At 36.7% G+C, this 22,121-nt stretch overlaps 1 protein-coding gene across 4 annotated transcripts; it reads right to left on the bottom strand.

The window, feature by feature from the left end:
• Positions 1–288: 288 nt before the first annotated feature.
• PLEKHF2 (pleckstrin homology and FYVE domain containing 2) lies at positions 289–21,908 on the bottom strand. 4 transcript variants are annotated; one of them, XM_079111867.1, is made up of 3 exons: positions 21,287–21,568; positions 14,515–14,590; positions 289–2,964 (listed from the first exon to the last, which is right to left on the bottom strand). In XM_079111867.1, the coding sequence occupies exon 3, from the start codon at positions 2,948–2,950 to the stop codon at positions 2,201–2,203; it is 750 nt and encodes a 249-aa protein (XP_078967993.1). In that variant the 5' UTR covers positions 2,951–2,964; positions 14,515–14,590; positions 21,287–21,568; the 3' UTR covers positions 289–2,200. The 4 variants fall into 4 exon arrangements, with proteins under 4 accessions (XP_078967993.1, XP_078967994.1, XP_078967995.1 ...); XM_079111868.1 differs by lacking the exon at positions 21,287–21,568 and adding an exon at positions 16,794–17,160; XM_079111869.1 differs by lacking the exons at positions 14,515–14,590; positions 21,287–21,568 and adding an exon at positions 21,778–21,908.
• Between the last annotated feature and the right edge of the window lie 213 nt (positions 21,909–22,121).

The raw sequence follows: 22,121 nt of genomic DNA, 5'->3' as shown, positions 1-22,121 counted from the left end.
AGACCACTACTTATTTCACCTAACATGAATGTCCTCCAGGAACATTCATATTGTTACAAATGATGAGATTTCCTTCTTTTTAAAGACTGGGAGGGGAGTAATATGGTATTGGGGACTTTTTTTTTAAGAGCTTTAAAAACTAATGAAAAAATTCTAGAAGAAATCATATCCTGGATTCTATGTGCATGCAAACTTGATGAAAAGCAGAGAATATGTGTTCACTGCTCTACCCCTAGGTGTCTAAAACAAGTGTTTAGCACATAATAGGCACTCACAACTGTTAAAGAATGAGGCAAATATGAATATCTTTATTAACTTAGCAAAGGAGAAAAATCTTCAAGTCATAATACACGAAAACAGGAAGTTGCAAAATATTTATTGTAAAAACAGTCAATAGAGGTTTACAATGCAAATATTATCTCAGAACATTTCCCCTTGGTTCCTGAATTTGCTAGGTTCCTATTACCAGCAAGTCTCTATTAACATTTCTCAGGTTTTGTGGTCCTTTCAGATAGCTGATTGATTGTATGGATATATTGCATAGAAACAAAAATGCATCTGATACTAAAAAATAACCAAAAAGTAAAAAAATAAAAACCTCAAAAAAAAAAAAAAAATCCTGTTCTGTTGTGCTTTTCTTTCACATTTCCTACAGGGAAACCTGTATATCTCAGATGCTTTCAAAATTTAACAGTAAAATAAAATTAGTGCCTTAACAAACAGTAAGATACCAAAGAATTCTCCCATCACAAGTTATTGAACCAAACCCCTTACAACATTTGGAGGATACTCAGATTTAAAAGATTTTTTAAAATTTAGAACTTAGAATTCTAGACGCCAATTTTCCATATTTAAAAGACTAGTTATTTGCAGCATACAAATGGAAAGTAGTGCAAAATGCATCAAGTTTTATATGATAAATATACTTTCAACCTCATGGCTGCCTCAAAAGCAAAGAGTGAAAAACTACCACTTCCCAAAAGCAATCTAAAGTTCACAATTTAGAAAAATCAACTGCTACTCTATTTCCATAGACTGCAAAATTATTTCAGAAACAGATTAAACATACAATTGTTTTACAAAAATAGAAGTTGTGTTGGGCTTTACAAAAATTTATAAAATATAACACTTTGTAAATTCAAGAGTTTTATACTGAAATAGACAATACTTTTATACATATGAAGTCTAGTCAAACTTATGAGTTGTCTGCCTTGATCATTCTTATATATATTATTTCTTCCAAATCTTCAAGCCTAAATGGATCTGTGCTCTCATGGGATTTTGTTTTGTTTTTTAAGAGACTGTTTACTTTCAAGGGTTTTGCATTCTAGAAATAATGTCAAAACAGATGAGTCTAAAACTATGTCTTAACGTAGAAGCAAATGTGATATAACATTTCTATGTTATTTATAAATTTCAAACCAAATTCCTAAGAATGGCAACCTAGTATTAATTTAAAATGTATATCTGACAATCATAATTTGGTACCTATAAAACATAAATACAGTCACAACTATTTTTTGGAAAAAATATTTATTCATGTAGAATGGAGATAACTCTAAATTTAGTTATTTGTAGTTGTCAAATGAGAAGTATTCCTAATAACAACCATTCATAAACACACATTTTATCACCTCAAAGAGCACCAGTGTATTTTTTAAACCAAAAAGTGAGAAAGTAGGGGCTCATATATCATGTAACAGTGCTACTACCATAAGGCACCACTTGGTATACAAAAAAGCAAAGCGAAGTATTTCCAAATCATGTATTTTTGTCACTGGTGTCTTAACCATTAGATAGGATGGTTTTAAAAAAAGACTAACCACATTATTAATCAACTATACTCCTGTTCCAAACATTCTGTACTTTTAGTTTTTCATACAACAGAAGTAAAAACAACAATACATGATCTGTTAAATAAACGTCTTTTCCCAACATTCCAAGAAAATAATCTAGAAATAAACAAGAATAAGAAACCCAAACTTTGATATATTCACAACAGTCCATCCCTGTAGAAGAGCATGAGGAGGAGAGAAGGCAGGGGATACCTATTTTCTATAGAATATATTGAGGCACATAGGTTAAAAGTTTCTCAGGCAAATTCATGGCTAGAGTGAAATGGAGAGCTCAGAATTCTGTGTTTCCCCCAAAGCTGATTTCTCAGACAGTAATACCCAATTAAATATCTCAAAATGTGTCTTCAGTCACTGCTGTCGTCATCATCATCATCATCCGATACATCATTTAATGGAGACTTCGATGACTGACTGTAAGAGTCTGATCTAGTAGGCTGGCACGTGGCCATGTCCCCAGTGGAAAGCAGGTCATAGCAGAAGTCACAAATCCGCACAGGCTTAGAGGACTGGCTGGGGAGAAGAAATCTCTTTTCAGAGCAGGGCCCACAAACAACAAAACCACATTTTCGGCAATGGTGACGACGATTAACAGGTGTAAATTTTGCTTTCTGACAACGCATACATACAGTTGCCTCAGAGTCAGGAACCCAAACAGCAGCATGTTCATTACTGGGTGTCTTCCCACTTTTGGAGAGTAAATCAGTAACACATTTATTTATGTGATTCATCCATTCTGATTTCTCAGTGGCAGTGGCAGCATAAACTGCAAATGATTTAGTTGGTGTCTTAATAAGCCATCCATTCCTTAAATCTCCCTCATCTTTGATGGAATCAATAGTGACATTTTCTAGGGGAATAATATGTTGTTTGTTATATTTTTTCTTCTGGATGACAATATTGCCATATACAAGAATATCATTAAACAAGAAAAACTGCCTTGCTTTGGGCTTCTTTCTGCACAATTTAGTCAAGACTCCTTCTCCAATAAGAACTCGTCCAGGTATAGTTAAGGGTTGACCAGCTGCTCCAAAACAGTTTTCCACTATACTTATACGTCTAGTATTTGCTTCACTGTTTGCCAAGCGATCCACCATCTTTTGCTAATGGCCTTAAAAAAAAAAAAAAAGAAAAGAAAATTAGCAAATTATGAATTCCCACAAATGAGTAAGTTATATAACCTAAATTTGATCTAACAAATCGTTGGTTTTCACAAAAGCAAAATAATCTAATATTCCTTCCCTCTAAGATAATCTTTAAGCATACCAAAAGGGTTAACATCTCTAAATTTTTATAATTATCAAAAACACTAAAATCATGTCCACATAGAACTGTATTAGTTAAGTAAGTATTTATAAAAGCATAAACTTCTTACAAACACAAGGGAATGAAGAACTGGACAATTAACAATTACTATAAATTATCTCTGCAAAATAATAAGCACAGTATCATTAAAGTTATTCTCGATGGGATTCTGAACAGAGGACCAAATATTATATAAACTAAGAAAAATGACAACCATTTTCCCAGTAAGCTATTACTATGAGCTAAGGCCATCTCTCACATGGATTACCAGACAGTTTCCCAACATGTCTCCTTGTTTTCTAACTTACTCTCTAAACCAATCTTTAGGAAGTGATCTCTAAAATGCTAATTTGACCCTGAAGTTGCTCAAAATGATTTCCTTTAACCTTTAAAATAAAGATCTTTAATGTGATATTCAAGGCCCTTCATGACCTGAACCTTGCTTATCTCCCCACCTCACCATCACTCCTCACCTCACAAACGTTATAGTCAAAGAAACTCCTGTTTGTATGTACTCCGTTTCACTGTTGTTTCCCTTTACTACTTATTCCAGCTAACTTTCACTCATCCTTCAAGTCTCAGTTTAGATTATCATCCCTCCTCCAAGAAGCCTTCCTTAAATTCTCATATTAGACCAATTCCCTAAACTCCCAGACTAGACCAAAAAACCTTCCTCTGTGCTCATCATATTCTACATATCTTCTAGCTTCACTTTTACCAAAACTGAAATCTGTCTCCTCCACAGAGTGCAAAGGAACCTAAAAAGGCGAAGATCATCCGATATCCATCTCTGAAACTGGCATGGTCTGCCATAACAAAGGTACTAAAAAATGTTAACAAGAACACTATTAAACAATGTGCAAAAGAACCATATTATTAAATGATCATAGATTCAATATCTGGATCCAATAGTGACTTCACTCAAGTCTTGGAGCAGTGCCCTATTTCAAACCTACTAACCTAATACTATTACACTACAACCAAATCATATTAAAGGAAAACAAGATTTGAGATGAGAAATATTTAAGGTTTAAAGACTAACACAGCATGGTCTTCAGCACACAAACTGATGATACTATGACTCTTCCTAGCCTCCATTATAAAGGGTACTCTAATTCCGGTTATTTCTGAGTTCTCTCTCTCTTCCAGTTTGGGTCCCTAAAAAGCCCTCTTATCCTCCACAAGGGTAGGCTCTGGCAGGCCAGAAAGATGTTCCCAAGAATTAATATAATAATGCATAGCTCTAAACTTTGAAGAATTCTTTCTTAGGGTGAATCTGTCAGCCAAACACAAGTGTACCATCCTATACAAAAGTATATCACAGAAGAGGAAATAAAACCAGCTAATAAATATGAAAAGACAGTCAACCTCATTCATAATTAAAGAAATAACATTAAAACACTAGGATATTTTTCACTTATCAGATTAAATTTTTTTAATTCCATAAGATGTAATATTTATAAACTACATAAAATGTGTATACCCAACAATCTAGGTATCAAATCAAAAGAAATTTCAAGCACATGAAGATATATGCAAGGGCATGATATGCAGTCTTATTTTAACAGGAAAAAAAAAAACGTCCAAATGTTCATCAAGAGGAACTGGTTTGGAGCTGGGATTGTGGCTCTGCAGAAGAGAGTTCACCTAGCATGTGTTGGACACTGTGTTTGATCCTCAGCAACACATTATAATAAATGTGTCTATCTACAAAAAAAGTTTTTTAAAAAAGAGGAATCTCATTTTCCCCCCAAATATGGTATATATTTCATCAAATCTAAGACACTAAGACACTACAGATTTTAAGACATCCATTTTATGTGCCACTGATTTTTAAAAATGCTGTCAAATAAACCATAGCACATGCTTGATTATAAGACATCCCAACTTCAGAGACATAAAATACAATTTAAAAGGTTATCTTTAGACTTAATATGATATATAGCACAACCAGAGATACTCATAAATACGTAAGCACACAAAGAAAATAAAATTAGAAAACTATATAGCATACCATCAACAATAGCAATTTATTTCTGGGCAGTGTGTCTACAAGCAAGTCTTTCACATTTATATTCAACAAATACTTTTCAGGCATTTGATCTAGGTGTATGAAAAACAATAATAAACAATACAGGCAATGACCCTGCTCTTCAAGGCTTACATTCTAATTGGAGAGGGTAAACAAAACAAAATCCAGAACCAAGTAATAACTACTGTCATGATTTTTTAAAAATTGATTTTAAACAGATCAACTGGGAGTCACTCAGACTAGATGGTCAGGAAAGACCTTTCTAAAGTGGTATCCTTTTAGCTGGTAAGATAGACAGACATACGGCCTGGGGACAGGGTAGAAATTAATGAAAAAAAGAATAATGTAAAGGCCCTAGGGCAGGAAAGAGGGTGGTGTTTTTAAAGAACTAAAGTATCCACTTATCCTTATCTGAATTCTACCCGTTAGCACATAGTTATTAATCAGTTCCTGTACAATTCCAACAGGTTTCCTATTATTGCTACCACTGGAATTAATATTACCATAAATTTATATCATGCTTTTCAAACTTATTATAATCTGATTTTGTCTCAAACTCTCGTAAAATATCTAAAGGTTTATTATTCTCCAAAGAAGCATCTAATGATATTGGCTAAAATGTGAGCTGAAAGAGAAACTAAGGCACAGAGATTCAATAATGTAAGGCAAACTCAGCCTAGAATTAAATCTCCTCACTGAGAGTTCAAGCCATGTGCTCAGCAATTTGCATTCATTACCATATTTCTTACTTGTATCAACCTTATAACATACACACTATTAGCTCCATTTTCTGGATGAGTAAACAGCCATAAAGGGATTAAGTAATTTGGCCAAGCCTGTCACAACAGAACAGGGGTCAAATCTCATTTTTCCGTGCTGTCACCAATAGATTAAGGTATACTCACTATTCCTAAAAGCTGCACCAACTCTACAAGAAGTCTGAAAAGCTGTAATTAATCTCTGCATTTACACTACAAACCCTGAAAACAGAAAACAAAGATAAGAGACTACTAACTTGAGCACATCACTTGAAATGTTATGGCATCATTTACCTGGTCAGTCTCCTGATAATGTTTAAGTGCTCAAATGTTGAAATGCACAAGCCTGAATCTTTGTTCATAAATCTTTTCCCTTGTTTAAGAAGGATGCAACTTGAGAAGTTTGGGGCATTATTAATTAGTATTTGGCTAAAGCAAATAGCTTTCAAAGTTTGTGAACTAATACATTTCACGCTGCAAGATTACCAACATACACTCATATAATTCAACAATGAATCATGCATTTTATTATCTTCATTTATTTTAACAGTGGCAACCCACTTGATTAATTTCAGTAATATGTTCTGACCTATATTTGAAAAACAATGAGCATGAAGAATCTAAGGCTTTGGTTTTATGTAGCCCTTTCCGTTGTCCTTCTTGGTCTTAAAATATTTTCTGTATGCGTCTGACATAAAAGTCAATGAATTAGAAAACTCTAGAATACAAAAATTCTGCCATCTACACAAACATGAGAGAAAGAAAGGGAGAGAAGGAGGAGGAGAGGAAGAGGGTAGAAAGGGGCAGCTGAGAGAGGAATGAGGAGCATAGGAAGTTATTAAACGGGAAATCAATATACCACTCTCATCTAGGTTGCTGCTACATTACCCCAAAGCAACGGTCTCCGGTGAACTACGTCAGGACACTACCCTTTAAACAGGGCCTCGCTCTTCCTCCAAAGCTCAGATCCAAAATTACCACCATCACACTGAGGTGTTCCAAGCAGTAAGAATTTTCAGACTTCTGTGAAAGAACTAGGAGATAAGATTACCGGACATGGCCAATCATTGAGTCCTTCGGGTTCTTGCCTTGGAAGGTTTTTTTGTTTTTGTTTTTTTGGGGGGTGATGCTAGGAATGGAACCCAGGGCCTTATACATGCTAGGCAAGCCTTCTATTAAGCTACACCTCAAGCAGCCTTTGCACATTTTACTCATAAAGGGACACAGAAAGAAAAAGCAGAAAAGAACAGTAAAATGTGGCCCAATTTGATTACTGTCTACTTTTCTTGAGATGGAATAGCAGAGAATATAGGAAGAGCCAGGAAGAAAATGCCCCAATGACTTTAGGACAAATTCCAAGAAATAAAATTACTGGGTGAGAAATGTTTATAAGAGTCTTGCTACCTTTTACAAAATTTCCACTCTGGAAGATAACATCACTTTACCAAGTAGCATGATGATTGTATATCTGTACAGTTTTGAGTGTTCCTAGTCAGGGCAATGTTTCTTCCCAAGGTTCAAATCTTTTCTGGCTCAGTAATTTTAATGTTCTCCTCACAAGTGGTTATATTGCTTTCTTTCTTTTCTTTCTCTTCCTCTCTCTGTCTCTCTCTCCTTCCATGGTTACATTTCCTTGTAAGTAGACTGTCAGGTATTTTACACTTTTGTTGCCACTTTGAATCTAATCTCATTTTTACATTGTTTTCTAATTAGTTAATACTGTTGACAGTTTAACTATGTTTGTTTCTTTTCATGTTCAGTTACTCTATTAAAGTTTTCCAAATGATATTCTTGACTAAATTTTTTACTTTGATTTCTTCTTTTCCAACAAATAGTGTCTGGCAGTCTTAATTCATAGTTAAAATGTAAGAACTAGAGCAAAAGCATACTTTTATAAAGTCAGCTTTTTATACATCAATTTAAAATAAGCAAGCAAAGGTCTCAAGCTATCGCCTTCACAAATGCAGACAAGAATCACATTTAAATTGTCTATCCTGGTCTTTTGGTAACATCTTGCTTCTAAAGTCATATATTCTTTGGTGGGGTGCCTACCACCTGTTAAAACCGTAATACCAGAAGAGATAAAAGCTCTTTTTTAAAATAGACAAAGAATCCAATTTACAATTGAGAAGAAACCCAACTGTCACAGACCACTATGTCCCAGTTCTCCCTACTGAAAATCAACGCTTCTTATCTCATCCTTACAGGTGAGTTTAAAACAAAAACTCAGATCTAATTTAATTCTTATACCTATCCATGGTATCTGATATTAGGGAGCTTCAGTTTTCAACTGTATAGTGAAAAAAACAATGAACTATGAACCAAAAGACCTGCACTCTAATCTTAGCTCAGATACCAGAGAGGTGATCTCACACAAATTACTTAACTGTTCTTTGTCTAAAAGCAGCCGCAGAAGCAACAGCAAGCAATCTTAAATAATCTCTGTAGTCTTTTCTGTCTTTAAAATAATGAGTCTCTGATAGTAAACCAGCCATATTTCTGATTTACTACAAGCCTTACTTGCCTACAAATTAACTTTTAATCAAACTTTTGACTATGCCTTTACTGCCATCAATCAAAACTTTAAAATGTGTGTTATTGTTAAATTAAGACTGAACAGAAAACTTAAATGGAAAAGACCAACAGGAAAGTAAAATTAAAAGATAAAAACTAATGCTGGTTTGGAAAAATAAGAGACCCAGAATAGCCAAAGCAATCCTTAGCAAGAAAAGTGAAGCAGGAGACATCACAATACCAGACATCAAACTATACTACAGAACTACAGAAACAAAAACGGCCTGATATTGGCATCAAAGGAGACATGTAGACCAAAGGTACATGTTATGGTTATGGTTTGGATGTGAGGTGTCCCCCAACAGTTCACCTGTCAGACAATGCTGGGAGGTTCAGAGGATAAATGATTAGGTTATAAGAGTCTTACTTAACCCAATCAAAAAATTAATCCCAATAGGGATTAACTGAGTGGTAACTGAAGTGCTAGGGTGTGGCTGGAGGAGGTGGGAACTGGGAATTGGGGGAGTGGCTCTGGGGTATATATTTGTATCTGGCAACTGGAGAACTCACTCTCTCTGCTTCCTGATCATCATGTGAGCTGCTTCCTTCGCCACACTCTCCCGCCACAATGTTCTGCCTCACCTCGAGCTCCAAGGAATGGAGCCTGCCTTCTGTGTACTAATAAGACCTCTGAAACCATGAGCCCCTAAATATATATTTCCTCCCCTAAAATACAGAAGACACAGAGACAGACCCACATAAATACAGTTATCTCATACTAGACAAAGGCACCAAAAACATATATAATGGAGAAAAGATAGCTTCTTCAACAGATGGTACTGGGGAAACTGGAAATCCATATGCAGCAAAATGAAATTAAACCCCTATCTCTCACCCTGCAAAAAATCAACTCAAAGTAGATCAAGGACTGGCGCACTGGACCAGAGACCCTGCGCCTAATAGAAAAAAAAGTAGGCCCAAACCTACATCATGTTAGCTTAGGAACTGACTTCCTTTAAGACTCCTAAAGCAAAAGAAGTAAAATCAAGAATCAAATAATTGGATGGAATCAAACTAAAAAGCTTCTTCTCAGCAAAGGAAACAATCAAGAACGTGAAGAGAGAACCTACAGAATGGAAGAAAATCTTTGCCACCTGCACCTCAGATAGAGCATTAATCTCCAGGATATATAAAGAACTCAAAAAACATAACACCAAAAAAACCAAATAACCCAATCAATAAACGGGCAAAGAAACTGAACAGGCATTTCACAGAAGAAATACTACTGGTCAACAAATAAATGAAAAAATGTCCCAACATCTCTATCAGTAAGAAAAATGCAAATTAAAACTACACTGAGATTTCATCTCTTTACAGGCAGAATCGCAATTATCAAGAGTTCAAGGATGGAGGGAAAAAGTTCACTCATACACTGCTGGTGGGACTGCAAATTGGTGTAACTACTATGGAAAGCAGTATGGATATTCCTCAGAAAAGTAGGACTGGAACCACAATTTGACTCAGTTGTCCCACTTCTTGGTATGTATCCAAAGGACTTAAAATCAGCATACTACAGTGACACAGCCATACCAATGTTTACAGCACATCAATTCACAATAGCTAAATTATGGAACCAACTCAGGTGACCTTCAACAGATGAATGAATAAAGAAAATGTGATATATATACACAATGGAATATTACTCAGTCATAAAGAAAACTGAAATTATGGCAATTTATTAGTAAATAGATGGAACTGGAGAATATCCTGCTAAGCGAAATAAGCCAATCCCAAAAAACCAAATGCAGAGTGTTCTCTCTGATATGCAGATGCTAACTCAAAATAAGGGGTGGGGGGGTATGGAAAAATAGAAGTTCTCTGGATTAGACAAAGGGGAATGAAGGGAAGGGAGGGGTATTGGGAATAGGAAAGTTAGTAGAATGAATCGGACATTACTTTCCTATGTTCATATATGAATACATGACCAATGTAACTCCACATCATGTACAACCAGAATAAAGGGAAGCTGTACTCCACATATCACATACGTATAATATGCAAAATACAGTCTATGTCATGTGCAAAAAAAAAAAAAAGAATTTAAAAAAAAATGCTGTAGTATCACAAGGTGTGCAGTACAGCTGGGCTGGACCCAAAGCAACCACCTCCCTCACGCCCACAAAAAAAAAAAAAAAAAAAAAAAAAAAACAGCAACAAACCACCAGAAGTATTCTCTCTGGGCAACAATATAATATTAGAGCAAACTACTCTCTCTCAATGCATCTAAATGAAACCAACGAATATTTGGAATTCCTACCATTTTTAAGGAACTCTAAGATAGGTTTTACTTCTAATATTTCTATAATCTAACAGCATAATAATCAGGGAATTCTAGGTAAAAGTCTAATATAAAATATGATAAAGCAAAGAAGAAATATTAGGGAATTAAATTTGGAATTTCAGTAAAATCTTAGTTCATCAACAAAAAGAGACAGTTTTCTGTCTCTTTCCTCTGGTATTTCTGCTACTGTGGCAAACCAATTACACAGATGCACTGCAAAAATCAGTAGTAATAAAGGAAGTAAGTTCATTTTTTAGTTAGGGGAAAAAAAAGGAACAAACTTTTATTTTTCATGCTTAAACTTATTAAAGCTTAACTGAAAAGAAATGAAATCAAAATTCTGAATCACAAAGAAGCTATAATTATGTTTAAAAATCTCTTCTGGGTGCCAAATATGCCCATAACTGAAAAGCTGACTTATTTTAAAGTCAAGCCAAGAAAGGAAAAAAAAAAACTAACATTTATTCTGCACCACAATATATTCTAGGCACATCCACATTTTATCTTTCATTTAATAATTTGAATTTTGTTAACAGAAATTACATTCATTTTAGAAAAAAAGTAAATTAGTCTTAAACTAATTGAGCAATTTTTCTATGGTTTCACAGCTAATTTTTTCTTTTCTTTTCCTTTTTCCAGTACTGAGGAATGAACCCTGGGATGGTTTACCACTGAGCTACATCCTCAGTCTCTTTTTTTTTTTCTGAAATAGTATGTCGCTAAGTTGCCCAGACTAACTCCAAACTCGCAATCATCTTGCCTCAGTCACCTTAGTACCTGGGATTACAGGTGTTCGCCAATACATCAGCTTTTTTTTTATTAATTCATGATCTTTTTATTATACCTTGCTACCTTCAGAAATACTTCACTTACAAAGACCTTTATTCTGTATTTGGGAAAACACATTAACAAATTTAGATGGAAAAAACTTAAAACTTAAGATTTTTATGTAAGTATAAAATAAGTTCAAAGTGATTCTTCAAATACTAACAGGAAGCAAAAAGTAAAGCTATGACTAATTTAGGGCTCAGTAAAGGCAGTTTCAAGCAGGTTAGGTTTGATAGAGAAAGTGTAAGAACAACTAAGCCATGGTTGAGGATTTAGAAAATTAATTTTAAAAAACAGAACACCCACATTTGAGAGTTTAAAAAAAAAGGTGTTTAGAGACAAAAGGACAGAAAAAAGAACATGAACCTCAAATTCTGAATGAGTTAAGGCTTTAATATTTTTAAGTCATTTCACATAAGAATATTAATATTTTTTATCACTATAATCAGGTAATTATTCAAAAATCAGATACCCAGGCCAGGAAAATTAAGCCCCAAATCCTTAACGTGGTGTTTCAAAGCATTTCACAGTCAAGTCCTGGCCAATTACGGTCTATCTTTCCAGTTTTACCTCTTTCTATACATTTTCTTTGCTACAATCAAACCAGGCTATTATTGCCAGAATACGTTCTGGGATATTCCCTACTTCTAAGCAGTAGACCATCCCTATTTCTAAGCTCACCATGTCTTCCATCTCTTGCTCTTCTCTACTTACTGAAATCTCACCAGTCCCTCAAGATGTACCTTAGTTTAACAGTCTCACAGCCAGATACTATTTCATTTTCAAATCCTCACACTGTTTTATCTCTACCACTTTATGGCACTTGCATTTTATGATGTTTCATAAAATCCGAATACCTGCTTATTCCAAACAGATGTGAAACTCCAGAGAAAAGAATATTATTTCCTACAACTTTGAATTTTCAACGGTACCAACAAAAATGCTTCCATACACAATGTACACTAAGCACTGAATATAACCAGCAGGTAGAATTGACAGCTTCTCAATCTGGAGTCTGCTGAAAACGAAACTTCATTTTCCACATCTGTTAATTTTCACAAAAAAAACAGGAACTATATCCTGCACATCAACTGCTTCACAAGATTTACAGATTTTAAACTTAACAGCAAATATCATCATCTACTTAACTATAATATCTAATTATGAATGCTATTAAGTATTGAGGGTAGACAGATCCCATTTTTTTAAAAAATCTTAATTAATCTCATGATAATATATCTAAATTTCTTCTCTCTCCAATAAGCACAGCTGTTTAGTTAGTAAATAAAAAATGATGATATGTGCATATTTTCATCAATGAAATTCAGACAAAAAAACTGCATCATTTCAAAAAGTATTTGTGTGGGGCAGTTGAACAGTGCTAACAGCTGCAAAGATGGCACAGTATACATTTGAAAAATGAAGCTGGTAAAGATCAACTAAAACACTACTGTGGAACTGGTATCCCATCATGTCCCTAACAAATTTTCTGTAGTACTGAGGTAGGACAGAGGACATAAGGATAGGTAGAAAGGAGGCATATGGGACAAGACTGGCCATGACTTAAAAAGTACAGATTTAAAATCCACTTTCCATGGATTAAATATCCAGATTTAAAGATCACAAACAGCACCATTAAATCAATTATCAGACCTTATCCACCTGTACATAAATGTTGTACTGAGTAAATTCATGAAGCAAAGCACATCAAAAACAAAAAAAAAAGGGCTTGAGGTTGTGGCTCAGTGGTAGAGCGCTTGCCTGGCATATGTGAGGCACTGGGTTTGATCCTCAGCACCACATAAAAATAAATAGATAAAAGTATTGTGTCCATCTACAACTAAAAAGAAAAGAAAAAAATAACCCCATCCTGGTTAATGGTCAACATGTCCAGTTATCAACACAACGGAGAACCAAAAACACGCTCTTAGATCATCCCTATACTATTGATCTTACACATATGAATATGACTAGCAAGATATAGCCAGCATGTTCCTCTCCAAAGCCCAAACTCTTCCTTTTCTTTCTCTAAATTCCATCTGTGATTCACTTTGACCCATCCTTAAATTCCTTTCTGCAATGAGACCAAGGACCCCCAGTTGAGGTACACCTCCCTTTTGGGGGAACCTCCCCAGGATACTCCTGGTGACAGTTATTATTCAAAATAGTTGTGATGTGCTCATGACATTTGAGATTTTATGCTTAACAGAAAAAGAATAAACCAGACACTGAGAATTAAGATGTATACCACCATCTTATGTTTTCTCTCATATATGGAAGCTAAAGAAGAATTAGAAAAGAAGCGGGGGAGTAGAAGAAAGGGACTAGAGAGAATAAAAGAGGGAAAGTGAGGGAAATACTGGGGAATGATGATGTCCAAATTATATTGTTATACTGTGTGCATGTATGACTACGTAACAACAAATTCCACCATTATGTATAATCATAATGTGCCAATAAAAAATGTGGGAAAAGATATAAACCACAAAGATACAGAGCACAATAAGATAAAGTACTATAAAGACTATCAACAGAGTAGTAAGGAAGCAAAAACAAGAATAAGGGCATGTCATAGAGTGGCATTTGCCACATATGAAAGATAAAATGAAATTTCAAAAAAAGGACTTTACTCACCTTTCTATGCCTTAAGTAAAAGCATAAAGCTCTGGAAATAAAAAATGTGTTTAAAAAAAGAAAAAGTTACAAGTTGGGGATGTGGCTCAGTGGTAGAGCATTTGCCTAGTATGCCTAAAGCCCTGGATTCAATTCCCAGCACTATAAAAAAAAAAAAAAAAAAAAAAAATTAAAAGTCACATGGTACAGCTGCAGCAGAGAGTACAGGGAGTCACTTAGTATGAAAAGAGAAAAAGAAAGACAAGATACCTTTTTGATTCCTGAGACTTCTTTCTTAAACTTTAGGAAGCAGTGGCCTGATTTGATCTGGATTTCCTTAAGGTAGCTGGAAACAATGAAAGGCAAACAGAATGGAGAGATTAAAAGCAAGATCCAGGTGTAAAGTTATTATAAAAGTAATAAAAGTAGAGGGAGGCCAGATACGGTGGCACTGGCCCAAAATCCAGCAACCTGGGAGGCTGAGAAAGGAGGATTCCAAGTTCAAGGCCAGTCTGGACAATTTAATCAGACGGTGTTCCAAAAATAATTAAAAGGGGCTGGGGATGTACCTGAATCCCCAGCATGGGGGAAAAAAAAGTAGAGAGAAAAGCTGATAAAGAGTCTAAAGCTTGCAACAGAAATAGAAAGGATAGGTCAGATCCAGGATTACAATAACTAATTGAATATGGAGGAGTAAAGTTAAAATCAATCCCCAGAATTCCGTCTAAGTAGTATGGAAGAAAACCATTAATAATTTTTAATGAATTCCAAATAGCCAAACATGTACTGACCACTTGCTCTGTGCAAAACAGAATTAAAAGAGAAAAAAAAAAAAAAAAAAAAAACTCAAAAGTAAAATCTCTGTGGAAAGATAGCTATATTCTCAAGTTTATATAAACAAGTATATATAATTCAGGTGTGTTTCTATGGGAAAGAGAATGATGGAAGTAACTGACAAGGAAAAAAAAAGGCATTTGATAACCCTGTAATATAATAAAAATTGAGGACTACAAATACCTCAAATCTATAGACTCAAAGTATAAAACAGCAAAGGAAAAACAAACCAAGACCATTTAACAGAAAATTAAATTGAATTAAAAAGAACAATGAAGGTCCCAAGGCCAAAGGATTTGATTTGGAGTTGAGCTGTGATATAATTTTGACCAGGTGGAACATCTAGGACAAAAATCTTAAAGCACTATAAATTCAAAGTGGGTCTCACAGCAAAGTAGTCAAACAATTTAGCAGGGGTTAGGGGTAGATGATTCTCAAAAGTGGAAACATCTGAGTCCAGGCTGGAGGATGCAAGGCGAGAAGTTACAGTGGCAGAACAGGTTGATAAGATAGGGAAGTGACAAACTGCAAAAGAAAGTAAACTTCAGATTGAAGAGTTTAGATTTTAATACACAGGCAATGGAAGACAAAGGTTTTTAATAGGAAAATAGTAATCAATGCACACAAGTAGTTCACAGAATGGGTTAGAAAGAATATGAATAAGTTAGACAGTAAAGAAACCAATCAGAAGAATATTATGATAGCCTCCCATGAGAGAACAAAAGGTAATAAAAGCCTGAACCACAATAATTGGCAGCAGAAACAAAAAGGAGAGAATGGAAGAGAGATTGCTAAGGGACAAGTAAGTGTAGATGATTTAAAAAGCTTAAGTATAAGCCACTGGGCAGATGCTAGCCTTGTTTCAGGAGGGAGAAGAAATCAGTTTGGGACATATTTATCTTGAAGTCCTTCAGGGTACACACTAGATAACCATCTGTCAGACAGAGATGCTAGGACAAGAGGGAATTCCAAAACAGAGAGAGAGTTTTGGTAGTCATCCATATAGAGATGCTGACTTATGTGTGAAAGACAGAAGGGGCAGAGGACTAAAATTTGGGGTACCACCTAGATTATAAAGCAAGAGTGCTAAGGAAAGGAAGAATGGAAGATAAGAGAACACAAAGCATCTTTTCAATGTGCATTCACATGTTTCACAACTCTCAGAGACTAACTAAATAACCTGACACAAGATTCCAATAAGCAATGGAACACGTGGAAAGATTAAGGACTAAAGGCAAAGTATGGTAATAGTTTAGAAAACTTTACCAGTGATCCTGGAATTTTTATTCTTATAAGTTTATCCTGGAGAAATGAAATTAAGGGAGGAAGAAAAGAAAGTGTTGTATATAAAAAGTTTTCCCTCTGGCTAACAGTGAAAAATGAAACCTAATTTTCTAGTCATAGAGGAATAAACATATTAGGAAAAAGTCAACAATCATAAAGGAAAACCTTTACTACATAAAAACTTAAAATTTCAACATTGGGAGAAAAATGTATTAAAAGTTAAAAAAAACTATTTGCAAAATATGGCAAAGGGTCAACATTCTTAACACACAAAGGACTCCTATAAAACCATATGAAAAAAAAAAAAAAAAAACAGGAGAAAAATGACACAAATGGCAATTTCAAAAAAACAAATGCAATGACCAGTAAATAGGAAAATGCTGACTCCTTCATAATCAAAAACATAAAAATTAAAATGATAAATTATTCACCTTTCTAAGAAGTGGAGAAAATGGGCATACATATTCTGGACAGAATACACTGAAACAACTTTTCTAATTGCCACCTTGGCAATATAAATGCTTTCGAAAGCTTATATAATCGACAGCCAAGAATACACACAAAAAATAATTAGATCAGTGTACAAAGCTATTTGTATAAAATTCACTGTAGCTCTGTCTATAAAACTGAAAAGCCAAAAACAACCTAAATATGCAACGAGAAAACTAATTTTAAAAAACCATGGTATATCCATGGATTTTCAGGCAGATTTTGAAAGAATATAGATTAATACTTAATGTGTAAAATTGGTAAATAAGGTATTTTATTCAATAAAGCTTTTTAAACATATAAAGTATAAACCTTTGTTTTTCAGAATATTAGAAAGATACACACTGAAAAATTAATAGTCTCTTAAGCACTAGAGTGACAATATTTTGATACTGCATACAAAAAAAAACTTAAATTTAAGAAAATATGTAGAAAAATATAAGTATAAAAAGTAAAACAGATACTTATATAATTAATAAAAATATGAATACAAAATGTATTAGCATAAAGGCAGTTTCACTGCCAAAAGTGGCAAGGAAAAAAAAAAAAAGATGAAAATGATGATTCAAAGAAGAAAACAGAAAATTCACATCATAATTTTGTGGGGGGAGTACTAGAGAAGGAACCCAGGACCTCGAGCATGCTAGGCAAGCATTCTACCACTGAGCTACAACCACAGTCCCATAAAATCTTAATCACCATAGAGGGAAGCAAGGTTGTCTAGTCAAGAGTCGGAAAAAAAAAAAAAAAAAAAAAGAATTGACCAGTTATATTCAGCAAAGATCAAAGTTCAAATCTGAACTGAAGAGTTCAAGGTTGGAAAGAAGGAAGACTAATGGCTCATGAGCTGCTTCACCAGGTATGATGAAAAAAGAGAAACAGAAAGCTGGCCTTTGCAACACCATCTGGCCACAGGGTTATAACTTCAGGTAGAGTAGTGCCAAATAATGACAAGGTGAAATAACAGGGTCATATGTGTGAATTGCTCATACAAGGGGAGGTGAAGATCACTGGGGTTAGTGAACCTAGTTCCAAATACACTGCCTATCTGGCCAGAAATAATGAAACTATTCACTTAACTTCTATGTACTTAATTTTTTTCTCAGTTGCAAATACATCCGTTCTAGCCTAATAGGAAACTTGGCTGATACTTAACCTTTATATTTCACTTAAAGGTTCTCAATCCTGACTGTATATTAAAATCCTGACTATATTAAAGGTTCTAAGGGGGGGGGGGGGGGCAGGGCATAAAACTACCTAAGCCTGTCCCCAAACCTATAATCCTATTCATTCTAGGGTGAAATTCAGGCATAAGGATTTTTAAGATGGTCTTGGTGATTCTATTGCATAGCCAAGGTTGATAATTGAACTAGGTATTTCTAAAGACTGATAACCTTTTAAATTTTAAATTCTGAGATTCACTGCTACTCTGTTTATTTGTTAAAATAATAATATAATGTGCCAGTCACTTCTACAAATTCTCACTGACTCTTCACAACAACCCTGTGAGGCAAATATTTCTATGTCCATTTCATAAATGACTCCACTGAAGCTTAGAGAAGTGTGGTCTGTTCAAGAGTCACAAGCTAGCAAGGAACAGTGGCAAGCACTCAGTGGATTTTTCCTGTTTACCCTATATGAAATTTGCTTTCTATTACCCTCATACCAATTATTTGAATGCCTTCTATTCTCTTTCCCATGACCTCCTCAAACTGTACACACTAATTTGTGGTTTACAGATTTGCTGGGGAGAAAGTTATGTTGGATGGAGGCAGGAAATCAACCCCAAATTCTACAGTCATTACAGAATTACAGAAAATCTTAATCTAGAGATATTCTGAAACTTAAATTAGCACCATAAAAGTGTATCTATTAAGTTTTTTTTTTTAATTCAGTAAAGCCAGCATGCAAGTAGCAGGCAGTAAATGCACAAAGCTGGTTCTCAAAGATAAACATCAATAGAAAAGCAATTTTTTGTTTTCCATTAAGAAGGGGATTTATTTCTTTATTTATTTTGGTTGCAGATGGACACGATACCTTTATTTTATTTTTATGTGGTGCTGAGGATCGAACCCAGGGCCTCACACATGCCAGGCAAGCATCCTACCACTAAGCCACAATCGGAGCCCAAAAAGGGGATTTTAATATAAAATTCAAAGACATTTCTGAAAAAAAAAATTGCTATATTAGACAGTCTAAATGTACAAACATGACCTTCAAAATTTTGAGGCATTAACCACATTTTCTTCAAGTGTAAAAAAGTCAATCCCACTTTAAAATTATGAAGATTATAATCTCTATGATCCATGGCTTCTCTTCATTCATCAGTGATTACATTCTAGTCCATTATCTTCCTGGAAATTTCATGAACATTCAAGTTCTATACCCCAGGCCAAAATTCACTGAGTTACCAAGATAAATTCTCACCAGAGAGAGAGAGAGAGGAGAGAGAGAGATCGCTCTCAACCTGTGAATTTAATGTTGTCCATGGCATGTACTAAGGGAAATACCACAGAGATTTAACAACTATAACCATGGAAATTACAATTTAATAAGAAACTCATGATGCATATTTACAAAAAACAAACGTGGACTTATCTATTCAAACCTCTCCTGAGCATCTGCCATATTCCCAGCTTGCTGAGAATCAAACCCAAAGTGATGCCTGCTGTCAAGGAGGAGCCATTACAGACCCAGGCAATACTGATGGATACTATGGGAGAAGTGAACTGATTTCCTGGGGACAGAAAGCAGGTGGGAGAACAGGGTAAAAAGTCTTCAAAGAATATAGGTTTAAGTATTTTTAAGAGGAAAAACTTCAGTACAAGAGTCCTTTTAAATCAGCTCTCTAGGAAATTAGTATTTTTACTTAAGAACTAAATTCAAATCAGAAAGAGCAGTGATAAGAAAAGGGCAAACAAGGTGAACAGACAGGAATGAGATATATATATCCTATAATTACTCTATAGGAAAATGAAAAGACTTTAGTTAAATACCAGCTTAGCTTCTAGATATGAGAAATTGTCAACTCATTTCTAAATAACACTTGGTCCACAAAAATAAATATGTACAATGGCATTAACAATGGGAGAAAAATCAAAGCAGAAGGTACATTTTTACCTATCAAGGAGTAAAAAGAGAAATTCTCCAAGACATGGTTGAGGGTTTATAGCACTTGTGGTTAAGAGCCTTTTCGGTTCATTTTGCAGAATTTTAAAGCTGTCTTTATATTTAAAAAATAATTTATATTCATTTGCTGGAATAATTCATGCTGAATTTTTACTTTTGATGCCTTAATCAGTACACCAGTTCTTTTTTTGAGGCGATTACATGTGCTTTCCAAAAAAGTAACTTAATACCATTCACCTCTCAATGCTGTCATGACCCCAAGAGATTAAAAATAGAAGCCTTTGTTAATACTGAATTAACCTGAGGACCCCAGGAGCTACTAGAGTTGAGAAAGAGGTAAATGCTCAAAATAGGAAGGAATGCACCTTTAAAGAACCAATGAGAGGGGAAAACTCCAAAACGTCAAGATCCCTTATTCTTAAAAGAACAACACATGCCTTTACTGTGTCTAAATCTTTCTTTAATGAGTTTCCTCAGCAAAGCAATAAAACTATAAAGAGGGCATTTATCAATCTAAGGTACTTTTTGCGTGCATAAATTACGAGAAGGACTCAGGTTAACCTTAACAGTCCTCATTTCCATTGCGCACCCACACAAGTTACTGCTGTAATGTTCTAGGAGCACAGAAGGCTGGTCAAGCAACATGAGCAGCGAGCTCTCGGTCTTCAAGAACATTTTTAAAAAGAAAGAAATATTCGGCCAAAGACCACAAAGCTTTAAAAAACTCCAAATAAAGAGTGTAGAAGCCATCACTTCTATCACAGCAAATCCTGTGTGCCATTTTTCACCCCAAAGTCCTATAAAATATGCTGTTCAAGTTACAACGTGCACCGTGATGCCCAGACCCTGAAAACTTTGGGGCAGAAAGATGTTGGGGCCCCGAGACGCCACTGGCCACGTCTGGGACCCTAGTCCCGGGGCCCCCCAACTTCTTGCCGGAGCTCGGGGCCCCTCCGAAGCCGCGTCCTCCGACCCCAAACGCCCAGACCCGCCGACCGGACCCTCCCGGCGGCCCCCAGCGGCGGCGGCGTCCTGCGGGCGGGCGCGGCTCGCCACAGCGCTGCGGGCGCGGCGGGACGCCGGCGGCGTCCAGCCGGAGGGCCGGCCCCAGCGCCAGGGGAGCGGCCCGGGAGCGCCCCGTTTCTCAGACCCCAACATGGCGTCGGCCGCCGTCGCCGCCCGCGACGACGACACCTCCCAGCGCCGCGGACGGCCCTGGGACCGCGGAGGAAGCACCCGGAAAGTTTCGCTTCTCCACTCACAGTCCGCCAGAAGCTCGCGGACCACCAACCCCAGCTGCACCTACCCGGCCGGGCGCGGGCAGCGGCTGCAGCGCGAAGGTCCGACTCCTCGTCGCAGACGCCGGGTGCGGACTCTGCCCGTTCCGCAGCCCGACCTCTCTGGGTGTGTGCGGCCTGCGGACCCGCGCAGCCGGCGCGATCCGGACTCGGCGGGCAGCCGGCCGGCGCGGCGGCTTGCAGGTGACTCCCCCGCCCCACCAGTCGAACCCAACTACCGCCGCCCGGGTCGGCCTCTCCCCTGCGCGGGCACGGCGCGCCCCCGCCCACACGCCAAGGGCGAACGCGCGGGCACGAGCACACCCAACCCGCTCGCTCCCCGCCCTTTCTTCCCGGTTCCCTTGCCCCGCCCCGCCCGACCGCGCGACGCGCTTGAGGGGCGGGCCTATCTGCGGAGGCCACGCCCATCCAGTCAGCCCTCCGCCACAACTGGAGGGTAGGTGGGCTTTACTGCGGTGAGGCGTGCTGCGTAGACGTTTGGGTTCGTGGGGCAACTTACCGGACTTTCCTGGCTTGCCTCTCCAGCTGTATGCGAAATTCTCACGGAGATCAGAATGGACGGAAACCCCGGCTCCGCTACCACCCCTCTACACGCTTCCCCAGGGAACTGAAGAATGCGAGAGAAAGGCTTTGGATTTAGACGCCAGAGGCTTCAGTGCAGTTGTTTGCTGGTCTAGCTCGTCCTGCTGCCCGTGTCTAAGGCTCCTACTTCCTGAAACGAGGGAATTAAAGCTACCACGCACATACCCCACATGCTTGGCATACCCCATTCCTTTAAGTGCATACTTAAAACTCCGGTCTTCCCAAAACTTTTCTCTGGCGCCACGAAACCTCAGCTACCTA

This window comes from Sciurus vulgaris (genome assembly GCF_902686455.1).
Source record: "Sciurus vulgaris genome assembly, chromosome: 1".
In the NCBI taxonomy this organism is placed as follows: Eukaryota; Metazoa; Chordata; class Mammalia; order Rodentia; family Sciuridae; genus Sciurus; species Sciurus vulgaris.
This window is presented reverse-complemented; position numbering and strand designations above follow the sequence as displayed.

Bases quoted from the DNA above. Each gene is read 5' to 3' on its own strand.
- PLEKHF2 (XM_079111869.1), bottom strand. From the start codon at position 2,950: ATGGTGGATCGCTTGGCAAACAGTGAAGCAAATACTAGACGTATAAGT.